The 13,199-nt window shown below is 36.5% G+C and overlaps 1 protein-coding gene across 1 annotated transcript in view; it reads right to left on the bottom strand.

Moving 5' to 3' along the window:
* The window catches only part of LOC110106293 (DNA-repair protein XRCC1), a 33,052-nt gene extending 22,646 nt beyond the window's left edge, over positions 1-10,406 (bottom strand). Inside the window, 4 exon segments of the mRNA XM_020836146.2 lie at positions 2,886-2,965; positions 9,428-9,539; positions 9,701-9,889; positions 10,032-10,406. Coding sequence (XP_020691805.1) covers positions 2,886-2,965; positions 9,428-9,539; positions 9,701-9,889; positions 10,032-10,241 — 591 coding nt within the window. The 5' untranslated portion in view covers positions 10,242-10,406.
* Between the last annotated feature and the right edge of the window lie 2,793 nt (positions 10,407-13,199).

Below are 13,199 nucleotides of genomic sequence, written 5' to 3'. Positions count from 1 at the left end.
CATCATTCTCCCCACTATCCGCTTTAAGTATAAAAATAATAAATTTATAATTCCAATTTCATATGCTTCTACTATATGCTAGGTATTTCGTACCTACTTAATGACTAGCCTTAATCGAAAGTGCTCTCTCGTGATCGGGAGGGGTAATTAACCATAGGTGCTTGCGCCTATGGGAAACCTAGAACCATATTTTAAAGTCCTCACAAAATGAGGGCGAAATCTCTGGGTAATGTTTTATCCCAAAGTTCATCTGCCTTCTAAAAATTTGACCCGGAACATCGTTAAAACTCTCTTATTCAGGGGAGGCCGGGGCCCGAATTTTCGGAGCCCACAGAGGCCAATTATGATGACAGAGTAATGATTTGCAAGAATTGGCAACAACACGCTATTTTCCTTCCCCTTCTTCTTCTTCTTTTTTCTTGTTTTTTACTTTCATTTACTCTTTTTTGTTTCTTTTTTTTAACTAAAATAATAATAAAGATAATGAAGAGAAAAAAATCTCTCTATTAGAGGGAGAATGGGAAGAGATAGAGAGGATGTGAGAGTAGTATAGAGATAGAAATAATGGAGAGGAGGGAGAGCAATGGTGCAGCTCTCTGTTAGGTAAGAGGAAATGTTACAAAGAGAGTGAGTTGCTAGGAGGGTTGGCCAGCCTTTTGAAGTCGACGACAGTTTGCTGGAGCTAGGTGACCAAGCCACAAGCTAATGGAGTAAGAGGTGGTTTGGTCTGGTGCAGTTTGTTCATGAGTGAAGGTAGGAAGGGGTTTCAAGAAGAACAACTGGAGTTGCCCGTGATTGTGCAAGCAAAGGAGAGAGCGGTGAAGGTGTCGAACAGGTGGCCAGTTGGCTGCTATTATGTGGTATTGAGCTAGGAGGGGACTGCTGCTTGTTTTGGCTCAAGAAGGTTGAGGAGGTTGTGCTGGTCGCAAAAGGAAGAGGGTGGTTGGTGCTACCTTAAGAGGTTAAAGGAGAGGGCTGGAGGTCATGGTTGCTAGCCAGAGGTGGTACTAGATGACAATAAAATGTTAATGAGAAATGAATAAGCACTTCACATAATTCCCTCGTTTTCCATGCGCCTCGATTTTCATGTTGTCGACTCACTCAACAACAAATTTTGCTCATCTTAAGCGATGAACCATACAATATGGGTATTCATTCTAGGTAATTTTAATATTTTGGATGCTTTGGCAAAGTTTGTTTCACAATTGGGCAACGTCACGCCTGTAGTATGTTGTCTTCAACCTCATTCACTCGAATTAATCATGAGAGGTCTTCCCTTAGGTAAATTCAGCATTTTGGATGCAACAACGTAGTCCATTTGTTTGGGCAATTTTTGCTCAACAACATGCTCGCCAATTGCCATTGCTATCATCGTCTAATCGAGTTGTACACAAGTGTTTCTTTTTGGATAAATTTGACATCCTAAACATGTTGATGCACTCTGTTTTCTCAAATGGAGAACGTTTGAATGGTTTTGATGGAGGTCAACGCATTTCGAAGCTCGTCACGTGCGACTGTGTTTGTCGGTCATTTTCTTCGGTGCATTTGATTGATCGTGAAATGTATATGGAGGTCAAAAAAGTAGAATCAAATAAGGAAAAAATATAGTGACAATCAATTTTTTGAGAAATTTAGGGTAAGAGTTACTGCTATTAGGTATTTGAGATGAAGCAACTAGGAGATATTTCTATCTTAAAAAGTTTCATTAAGAAAGATCGAGTATATGATTTCCAAACTAAACTCAAATCTGAATTTAATCAGGTTAGAGTTCAAATTCTGGACAGGGAAAAGACAATACCATTGGAGTATCAAATCCTATTGATCCAAACAGAAGAAATTAAAAGCGGTATGATGCTTGATCCTCAATCTTAAGAAGGTTTAGCATAAGTAACTAAGCTTGAACTTCAAATAAGGAAAAGGGGGAAAGAAGACTTGTCCAAATTCTTAGGGAGAGAACAACAAAAATAATCACAAAGGGACGATAAGGAAAATTTATGGTATACCTACTGCAAGAAATAAAGAAATATCAAGGAGAATGGCTGGAAATCAAATGGTAAACTAGTAAGCCAACAAGAATGGGGAAAAACGACGAGGTTAATGAAGATCTCAATCCAGTAATAACTGAAAAAAACAAAACAATCATGGTGAAGGCTAGGAGAAAGGAAAACAAAATAGTGAAGACATACAAAAACTCCGTGGCTTGATAGGATCCCTTGATAAGAACCTTCTAGTGCATGTTCATTGGCAATCTCAACTAAGTCCATATACTTAAATGTCTCATTAAAGTATTATGCCAATTTAAGCTTTTGGAAAGAAAACATGTGCTGATCAATCATATCTCTAACCCAACTTCAACCCCCTCTGATTTCATCCTCTGTAACAATAACCATAGGATTTTCTATAAACTATATCTAATGAAGTTGTGATTTTATTTGTTATGCATTGTCTTATTATCCATTTCTGTAAATCGTTTCCCAGTAACTTTTACATGAACCTAGTTTTCCATTTTCCTTAGTTGAAATTTTGCACCAAGTGAACTATCTACCATACTCACTATCCTTAACAAATACACCAGGTTAACTGACTCTTGGCTAACTGCGTGAAATTTATTTTTAGTACTTCTCATCATTAGACATTACAAGAACTCAAAATTATAAATTGCATCAATGCAAGAACTTTGATATAACTTGGAGCAAGAAGGGAAGTAGTTAAGCCTTAGTTATTACTAGATATTATAGATACTCTAGTAAAAACAGCTGCCACCAAAATATAAATAAGTAGATTCATGGTAAATGCCTAAAATTTTTTTTAGAGCAGCAAATGGTCAAGAGAAATGATGAGAAATGGAAGGTTATTTCAGACATCTTACGATAATATAGACTAACCTCAGAAGAAGCAGAACCAGTCATCGCCAATGATCTATTTCCGCCTCTTATAGGCTCTTCAGATAAGGCACTTCGCTGAACTGCAAGCATATGAAGCTTGTAAAAATCAGATATAACATGACTTTAGACTGACAAAAAGTTACCATTAAAATAATTCTAGAAGACAAAAGGTTACTATTCACCTCCTATTATAAGAAAAGAATATAGAATGGAAGATTTATGGTTTCTCCCTATTTAGTCTCTCTTCATATCCTTCTTCCTTAAGGAGTCCACAACTACTCAAAAGTGTCTTCTCCTTTTTGATGTAGATCAAGAAGCATAACAAATGATGCTCTCGTTACAATAAACTCACCTCTCCTCCTCCTACCCTTGCCAACCACCAATCTCCATGACAGCCAGCCCTCTTCTCCTCCATAGAAACTCACATCTCCGCCTACTACCCCTGTTGGCCAGCATTTTACACCGCCCCACCATTTTTTTTTTTCAGTTTCCAGCTGTCCGTTTTACTTCACGGCAAGCAATCTTCAGCCATCATTCCATCAAGAATCTGCCAACTTCAAAAATCAAAATTTTCAGAATTTCTGCAGCTTTTCTACAATTTTCTAGTTTCTACACTCAGAATTTCTGACACTTTTCATATTTTGCACCTACAAGAACATCAAGAACAGCCATTCCAAAAATCTCAAGCCACCAACCTTCCCTTTTCAGCAAAATATCAAATGTTGCTCTCGTTGCACTAAACTCACCTTTCCACTGTTGGGGAAGTGAAACACGCAACAAAACAAACAAGAAATAGAAAATGCAGCGGAAAATAAATAGCATCAGGATTTAACATGGCAAAGCTTGAAACTAGGAAAAAATCATAGAGCCACCCACACACCAAGAAATTCACTAGTGAAAATTTGAGAGAAATAGTACAGATCTATCTTCGCTCTCACCCTTACCTTGCTTCTCTGTTTTCTTACATTGTTCTCTATTAACAAAAAAAAAAGAAAATGTAACTACACCCACCAAGGGATGACACACTTAATGAAAAACGAGTAAGAAAATTGCCAGCCTGTCTTGCAGCACCGCGACGCCAAATTTGGAGCGCTATGACGCTCCACTCTCCGTCTCCAGTCTGCTTAACAGTGCCGAAGCGCTGGGGTATGAAGCACCGGAGCGCCGAGATTCAGAGTGTCGCGGCGCTCCACTCTCTATTTGTCTCCAAACAAACTATATAGCGCAACAGTGCTCGGGTACACAACATCGCAACACTCAGGTACAGCGTCGCAGCAATAAACGGTAGTGCGGAAAAAAGTGTGAAGCACTTGAACCCAAGCAAGGGAAGGACCCCCTACAACCTTCCAGTGAACTCAACTGATAAAAAATTGAGGTTTAAGGCAGTAGGACAACACGATTGATCTGCATAATCAAATTCCACACAAAACTAACATCCACCCCATTCTTCAGACGGCCAGTCTCCTCCACCGCCACCTACCTCCATTTCAGATGTCAAGATAGTGTTTCTCCACCAGAAAATACTGCTCCACCGCAACCTTCAGGTTCTACTGCAGTCCTGCACTCCGTTTCCTGCATTTTGTCGATTTCCAGCAGCCCGATGTAGTTCCGGTGGGCTGCCAGCTGCAAGATTCTTCCACCAGAGGCTGTTACTCTCCCTTCTTGCTGTTTTGTTCGGAAAACCAGCCATCCATATCATTCCTCTTCCTTTTTCCTTGCATCTTCACAACATTACCAACCTCACCATCTGTTTCCAGCAGCAGTTTTCGATTTGGCCGCATTTTCCTGTTCAAGAACACCAAGAACAGAAACAGCAGCAACCATCTTCATCTAGGCGCTGCTCCCACTCACAGCCTGCTGTTCTTGAATCCATTCCAATTCCAACGCAACCGTAGCCTTCTTCTGCTGATTTTTTCAGCCGCAGAAGCCCTTCTTCAGTCCACAGATTCCAGCTAAATACCTCCACAGCTGAGGACAACTTCACCAATCTCTCCTTACCCGCAAGATTCATCCACAGGCTTCAACACCTACGCCAACTTTCAAGAACTGTTTCTACCACCTTCACCGGTTCACAATCTGCTACAAGAACCAGTATTCAAGAACAACAGTGTTGCTCACCAATCCAACTGCAATTCTGTTCACTCCTGTTTCAGCACTCAACTCATTCTCTTCAAGAACAACAGTTTGAACCTTCAAGAACAGTTACCAACACTTCAGTTGCAGTTGGCAGGACCTTCAAGACCTACAGATTCTAGCCATCAGCCGCCCCTACACCCTTCCACTCAACAACTGCGGCCACCTGATCCAAACAGCTGCAGGTTTCCGTACCAATTCAAGATTCTAATATTTTCAAACCTCCACATCCACAAATATCGAATCAATATGAAGAACACAGTTATGGCCGAAGCTCTACAGGCAATGCAAATCAATCAAGAATTGCACTTCTCCAAAATCCAAAAATTTTTACATCAAGTTGATGTTCACTTTGCTTCAATTGGCTCATCCCTTCAACAAATTGATTCTTTCATGGATTTCATAGACAATAAACTTAATAGTTTGTGTATTGACCGTCCACAAACTTTACTCCATCAAGATACTTCCTCTTCTACCAGCATACTTGGTTCCATAGGCAAAATCCTTTATGCACAACCGCCACATTCTCTAACAAGTTTTCTTTTTTTACACATCATCTATCATTATATAATTCTACCATACTCAAACAATCTCAACATTTATTTCAACCAACACTAGGTTTAACTCAACCTAGTACTATTGACCATCATATTTATCTTTCATCCTTATCTCAACCTAATATGTCGTTGTCATTCTCCTCATTTTCAAGAGAATGCTAAGAAACAATTAGTTCTAAAATGCTTCACTCCAATATTATTCGTCATAATCCCATCTTTTTTTTCTATTTCGATATTGCTTGTTCAAAAACATGATGATACTTGGTATTTTTGCATTAATTCTAGAGCCCTTAATATACTCACCATTCAAGATAAACTTTTTATTCCAATAATGCATCAATTTTTAAATGAATTACATAGAGTTTTTTTTTTTTCCAAACTCCATTTTGGTTTTGCCTCTCAGAAAGTTATATTACATTCTAAAAATGTTATAAATCGATTCATGATGGTTCTAATGAATTTCTCCTTATGCCTTTTTCCCCTTCTACATTTTTACAACTTGTTCAAGTTTTCTTGTAATGGAAATTAAATTTTCGGATGATGCCACATAGGAAAATTTTGTTGCCCTCTCTTCAACTTTTTCTTTTGTCAACCATGAGGACAAGGTTGTTTTCAATGGGGATGGGAGTATTAGACATTAGCAATATATCTTTAGCCAAAGAAAGTACAAACTAAATAGCCTATACACATGTAATAAGCATAATTTATTTCTTTTATTCTATTTTTAGTTTGTTTTAGATAGACTGATTTTATATTATAAACTTGGTCTACCCAAGTATGATAAATAGACCTCCTATTATAAGAAAAGAGTATGAAATAAAAGATTTATAGGTTCTCCCTCTCTAGTTTCTCTTCTTCCCCTTCTTCATCCTTAAGGAGTCCACACATACTCAAAAGATGTCTTTCCCTTTTTTGATGTAGATCAAGAAGCATAACACTCATCTTGTAGAACCACAACAGGGTTAACAAATTAAAAAAATAAGCAAACTATGAAACTTCCTCAACTCCCAAGAAAAGTTATTTGAGTCATGCTCTCAAGCTCAAAATAGTACAAATTCTAACTATGGTGTATTTAATGCCTCAAATAGGTCTCCTTAAAGATAGATTCAGGAGCCACCGATAACGTAAAAAATCTTGCCAGCCCCTTTTAAACATATAAACTTTACCTAAATAATAGAAAAATGAAAGTAGATGATGACTTCCTCACAACTATTGGAGCTCAAGGGAATATTTCTATTTCTTCTATATTTACCCTCAACAATGTACTTCATTTTTCTCACCTTGTATAAAATCTTCTATCAATTTATAAAACTAAAGACAACAAGTACAAGGCAACATTTCAATATAGGGTAAATGATTGGGTGAGTTAGAGAAACGGATGGCTATATTTTCTTAAAGAGAACCCTTTTAAGCTCATCTCCACTTTAAATGCTAAAATCATTTGGGACGCCATTATAGACTAGGCATCTCTCTTTTAAAACCCTATTGTGTATGTTTCATTCCCTTTTTCAAATATTAACACTAAAAACTTTCACAGTAAGGCTAGTGAAATTGCAAAACATCACCGTACTTTTATCTCTAAAAGTGATCAAGATTCTCTACTGATTTTATGTGAATTCACTCTGATATTTTGAGACCCTAAAAAATCCATAACATTTTTAGAGTTATAAGATTTGTCACTTCCATAGATAATTAAACTCGGATGATACTGGTAAATATTATCAAACATAAAATTTATAACAGTGATGAGGACATCGTCAGCCACAGCCATCCCGTCCCGTGCAGCCATCCCCCCCCCCCTTACGGCTCCCAATTTCACGGTAAAACAGCCACCCGTGACCCTCCAGCCCACCGCCTCCTTGCAGTTTCCCTGCCGCTGGATCTCCTTGTTTGCCAAACCGTGAATGCCAATTCCAGGTGACTTAATTAATTGCCTAATCAAGGGCTCATCTTAAGGCAAGGTAATTAATGACACTTAAGAGATGTTTTGAAATTCAAATTCTATTTCCCTCTCATTTCAATTCAATTTGGGAGTTACCTAATACAATTAAATTCTGAAATTACTTCAGAATTTAATGAAGTTTCACTTAACCATGTGGTCCCCACTTGTTTATTTCCTAACCCCTTTTTTTCTTTATGGCCGGCCAACATATTTTCTGAATTTGAAATCCAATGCCAATGCCTTAAATCCTTTCCTATTCCACATCCCTTTCAAGCAGGAAATTTGGCATGCTTTTATTTCCTTCAGTTAATGGGAAATTTCCAACGGCTGGAGGCCTAAACTAAATAGGAAATCTTCATGTAGATTAATTCTGAGAATAAAATCTCAGATTTGATAATTCTCCCCTCCCCAGTCCGTGACAACCAAGCGTTACACACATTGCTGCTCCCGTCCCAAGTCTCCCCTCACGGTTTTTCCTCCCTTCCCCCTAAAATCTGCTGTGTTCAAGCACTCCAGCCAAGGCAGCCTGCTGTCCTGCACCATTGGAGATCTAAAATTGCTGTCCAAACACTTCCAGCACCCTATAGCAGCTGTCCAAGGAGATTTGGAACATGTTTTCTTGCTGTCCAGCCTGCTAGAAGGTCTCCAAACACCGTCCGGACATTCCAGACCGCCGAATACACCGTCAAGAAATTGCTGTCAAGAATTCCAAACTCCGGCCACCTATCCAAGAACGACGATTCAAGGCTCCTTCCTCCTCGGAGCGACCTCAAGTCTAAGGTGGAGACTCTTCTTCCGCTAAAGCCTAGACTAGTTGAGCGTATGGCCGTATGGGCTCCAAAGGTGAAAGCTCTCTTTATTAATTCGTGGATTCTTGTTTATTGTCGTAGCGTACAATTATTCTTTACATTTTCTTTAATTGATTGGTTAATCGAATGTCGCTCCTCGTTGCCTAAGTGAGTTAAAACTAAGAATTCTAAGGTTCACTCTTTTATTACAAATGATAATTTTAATTTTGATTACTTTGTTCAAATTGCTTCCTATAATTTCCTAAAGTAACTCCATCGCATGTATGTTTCACATCAAACAGCCTTATCCTGCCTATCTTTATAGCAACAAAAAAATTTTGACGCTAGCCAAAAATTTCGAATTGATAATGCTGGTAATTATTTTAATCAGACTATACCATCTTTCTTCAATAAAGAATATGTTATTCATCAATCCTCATATCCTGACAACTCCCAAAAAAATGAAGTGATAGAAAGGAAAAATCATCATCTCCTAAAGTTAACGGAACTCTTCTTTTCCATAATTAAGTTTCCAAGCTATCACAACAGACTTTTATCTAATTAATAGGATACCCTCGAGAGTGATCGGTTTCATATGTCCCCTAAAACTAATTTGCTGAAGTTTTTTCTTGTAAATAATTTCTTCTCAAAACTTTCTCCAAAATTTTTTTAATGCATTGGTTATGTGCATGTTCACTTTCTAATAAAGAAAATTAGTTTAGCACGAACAAGAAAAATATATTTTTTATATTTTCTATTTATCTTGCATTACCTGGTATTTTAACATGTAACACTGCATCATATATGTATATCATTACAAACCATTTTAATATCCAAGAAGTTTCAATACCTCATTCGAAGAAATCCAATTGAAATGAAGCATTGCAACTTTGAGATACAATAAAAACAGCAAACACAATGATTTAGGGTCTAAACTAGACATTTGAAGCGTCATCCAATCAGAGGGAAAATTCAACTGTTAAAAATGTCCTCCATCTATGTACCATAAGAGTTGTTGACAGACAAAGAAATCTCAGGTACAAATGGAGAGAGTGAAAACCAGATTGGTACATAACATTTAAAATGTTAAGCTAATGACAATTTGATTAACTGTGCTACCACCTTTATTAAGCTGACTTTGATCGGCACATCTTCTCCATGGTTTTCCAACATGCATGAGGTAGCGCTCAATGTCAACAAGCTTTTTGTGGTTATAACACTCTGAAATCCACTCCTAGAAATATTTACATTGGCATAAGAAAAAAAAAACTATAATGAATTATTGTCACAAAATATATGACATTTTAGGATTTCAAAGGGCAATAATTTGGTATCAAAATAAACGAAAGAATGGTACAGTATGAAGATGAGGCAAAGGAATAAATGAATAAATACCTTTGAGACAATAGTGCCATTATCGGTCTCCACTTGTCTAAATTTAGGAGTGTTAGGAAATGCACATACGAGAAGGGTACAACCTGAGGCCCAATCAGGTTGATACTCGGCTCCCATTTCTACTGCTTGTGCCCTTAATGTGCTTCTCTCTGGGTTAACAAATCCAGATAAAACAAAAACCACCCCTTCCTATCCAAGAAAATATGAGAATTTTCATGTCATTTATTTCATACAAAGTAGATAACTTCAAAGTTAATAACGTACAAGTTTATATAATTCCCAGCCTACGATTTTAAAATTTCGTTCAACTGTCCAATGTCTTCCTTCTTACCAAGAGTCTTGAAAACTCGAAGTTATTTTGATTAGCATCATATGAAGTAGCAGTGCATTCCTCCATATCAGTTTTCGACAATATTTCACATGCGTCATTCTGCTTCTTTTGGGATTTGTTACTGTTTTCTTTAGAACTCATCCAAGTAGGAAGGCTTCTCTTAGCTGGTGTATGACTTCCACTATTAGGGTTTGAATTTGTGTGAGGCATTGGGAAAGCCTTAACAAATAACTAATGTAACTGACAAAACAAAGCATTGAATGCAACACTTTTGGATTTTGAAGCAGCACTTCTTTCTTTATGATGACAGCATAAGAGCCAAATAATAAGCGATCCAAACAAATCCCTGCGAACAGCATCAATGGGAAAAATGAACAATAAAATTCAAAATAATAATGCAGGAGAAAATAGCAAAGTTTCTAAACAGCATAACTATCAAAATGTCTGAACAAGAAATTCACATACTATAAACAGAGAACCACATTTTAAAAAATAAAATGAATAACAAAAGTATATATAAATGATTTCATATATATGTAAGTAGAATTAGAATGAGGACATGCATAGAAAAATAAGCCAGAAAAAGGGGGAAGTGGTAATAGAAGCACCCTGGTTCAAATTGGTTCTAATTTTGGTAAGATGTTCTCGGAGCTCTTTTATACTCATGTTATGGTAAAAACAGCAATAAACTTAATTCATGGAAAAACAGCCACAGATAACTAATGGAAAGAATAGCAGATAACTAATGGAAAGAATAGCAAAAGTTGTACCAACCAAATCCTACTCAGGCAAGCAAAACCCCAGAAGAAAGTATTGCCCGTAACATTAGTGATTAGAGCTACAAGGGACTGCAACCAAACAAAAAATATTGTTTGAACCAACAGACAATCAATACTCTTTCACATTGGTAGGCTTTTTCCCGATAAACTAAAGAGCTTTGCTCATTAATTTTGAGATTGTTTGTTATCATCATGACTTAAGAGAGTAATGATGAGTTTATTCATTTCTATCAAGGAACACAATAATCTAGGGATGCTGTGTAAATCTCCATGTCGCGATTTAAGACTTTGCAGAATTAAAAGACTAAAAACTTATTATGGCCAATCACTAGAGATATAAAGAGGAGAATTTCAAAAAACAAATAAAAGAAAGAAAATATATGGCATAACTATAAAGAAAACTTCTTTTACAGATCCAAAAATAAAGAAAGCATTGTTTTCAATTTCCTGGGAATCCTTATGTTTAGAATATTTAGATCTAGCAAAAAAAGATGGGGAACTGCAAAAGGTTCAGTTAAGCTGCTCGGGGAAAAAAATAATCTCGAACCATTTTTTCCAACGATTGTTATGCACTCAATACTTCTTTTTTTGTATTTTTATGAACAAATTCAATAACCAAAAAATACTGAAGGATGGAAAATCCAAAGTTCAAGGTATTAAAACAAGGATTAAGTACATATTTTCATACAAATTATAAAAAAAAATTCTCTTTTAATATAATTGTTTGAAAAAAAAATCATCACCTAAATAAAATAATTAAGCATCACACAAGTGAATGCAATTACATCCTATATATATATATATATAGTCCGACTGAAACAGGGAAGAAATATGTTCTAACTGAGTAATTCATTCAAACGCCCATGGATGGATTTATACACCAACAATAACAGAAAATGAAACAATAAATCTTGGAGAATCAAAATTTTAAACAATAAAAACAGGAAAATAATAATATTCTCATCCTTGGAAATCAGATATTTTATTTGCACATTTTCCACACACCCGTTCGAGAATTGTTATTTATTATTTCCAATTTGTCAACAAGTGTTTCAAAGCTCAATCTAGGAAGCCCCTTTGTTAGCATATATCCCACTTGCTACTTTGTATGAATGCGGTCATACAAATAATCCCTTCCTCTCTTATTTATTTAAGTGTCTATCAACTTCAACATGTTCTATTCAATCCTGATGAATTGGCTTATTTGCAATATAGCGTTGCTTATTAGCATATATCCCACTTGCTACTTTGTATGAATGCGGTCATACAAAACATCATTGGATACCAACACCCCTTTTAGTCAGGCTAACTCACAAATTTCTTGTGCAATTACTTTAAATTCAGTCAACACTAAAACATACTAAACCTATTGTTTTTTGTCACTCTGCGTGAATAAGTTTATAATACTTTAGTACAACAGTCTGATTTAGACCTCATCGTCATCAATATAACCTTCCTAATCAATTGTTATAAATAGGGGTGTAAATGAATCCATTCATACTAAAGTGAGCCCAGCTTGAGCTTAGGCTTGACTAACTAATCAATTTTACGCTTGAGATTCTTCAAGTTCAAATTGGCCTATTTATTACGAAAGACACAGGATAATTCTACACTGTGGTTCATCATGTAGCCTCTCAATATCGAATTTATGATGCCTTCACCAAACATCTCTCCACCGCATAGTTTGTTCTTTGCAACAAGTTGTTCACCACACTAAGTCACCACCTTGAGGGGAGTTATGAACAGTATACTTCTCTATCACAGAAATACTGCACCTGTACCTACAGCCACACAACAAAAAAATAAAAAACCGGGTTTAGGAATTAGGAGTCAGTATAAATTTTCTTTTAGTTTACCGGTTCACAACCATTCGGCCTTTCCCGATTTCACAACCTCTCTCCGTGTTTCATCGCAAGCGATGCCGCAACTCACAACGCAGCGACCGGCGGCGGCAGACGACGTGCCTTCTCCCCTGCCTAGACCCGACAACTCTCACTCCTTTTGTGGGCTTGCTCGGACGGAATACAGCCGTGAGGTTTTTTTTTTTTTTAAGTTATAATGTGGTATTATATCATTTGTTCTATAAAATAGACTTGTTCCTTGCAAAGATTTTCCTACTTCAATGCTTTGTCTTCATTTTGTTGTGAGATCTTTAATTTTATTTTGTTTGATTTTATAAGTTTTATTGTTTGTTTCTTTGCATTTATAAGATTGATTATGTATGTTTTATTTATTGATTTCTGAATAGATATATAATCAAATTAATCTTAAGGCATCTTTGAGTTCGAATATTATGGAGAGATATTTCAAACGATCTTCAATTCCAAAAACATCAAATGACAATAGCAATCAGGTTGAAGATCATAACGAAAAGTGTATTCGACTGGAT

The sequence above is a fragment of the Dendrobium catenatum genome, unplaced genomic scaffold (assembly GCF_001605985.2).
Source record: "Dendrobium catenatum unplaced genomic scaffold, ASM160598v2 fragScaff_scaffold_1021, whole genome shotgun sequence".
Classification (NCBI taxonomy): domain Eukaryota; kingdom Viridiplantae; phylum Streptophyta; class Magnoliopsida; order Asparagales; family Orchidaceae; genus Dendrobium; species Dendrobium catenatum.
Note: the sequence above shows the minus strand (reverse complement) of the source record. Positions and strands in the feature narration are given on the sequence as shown.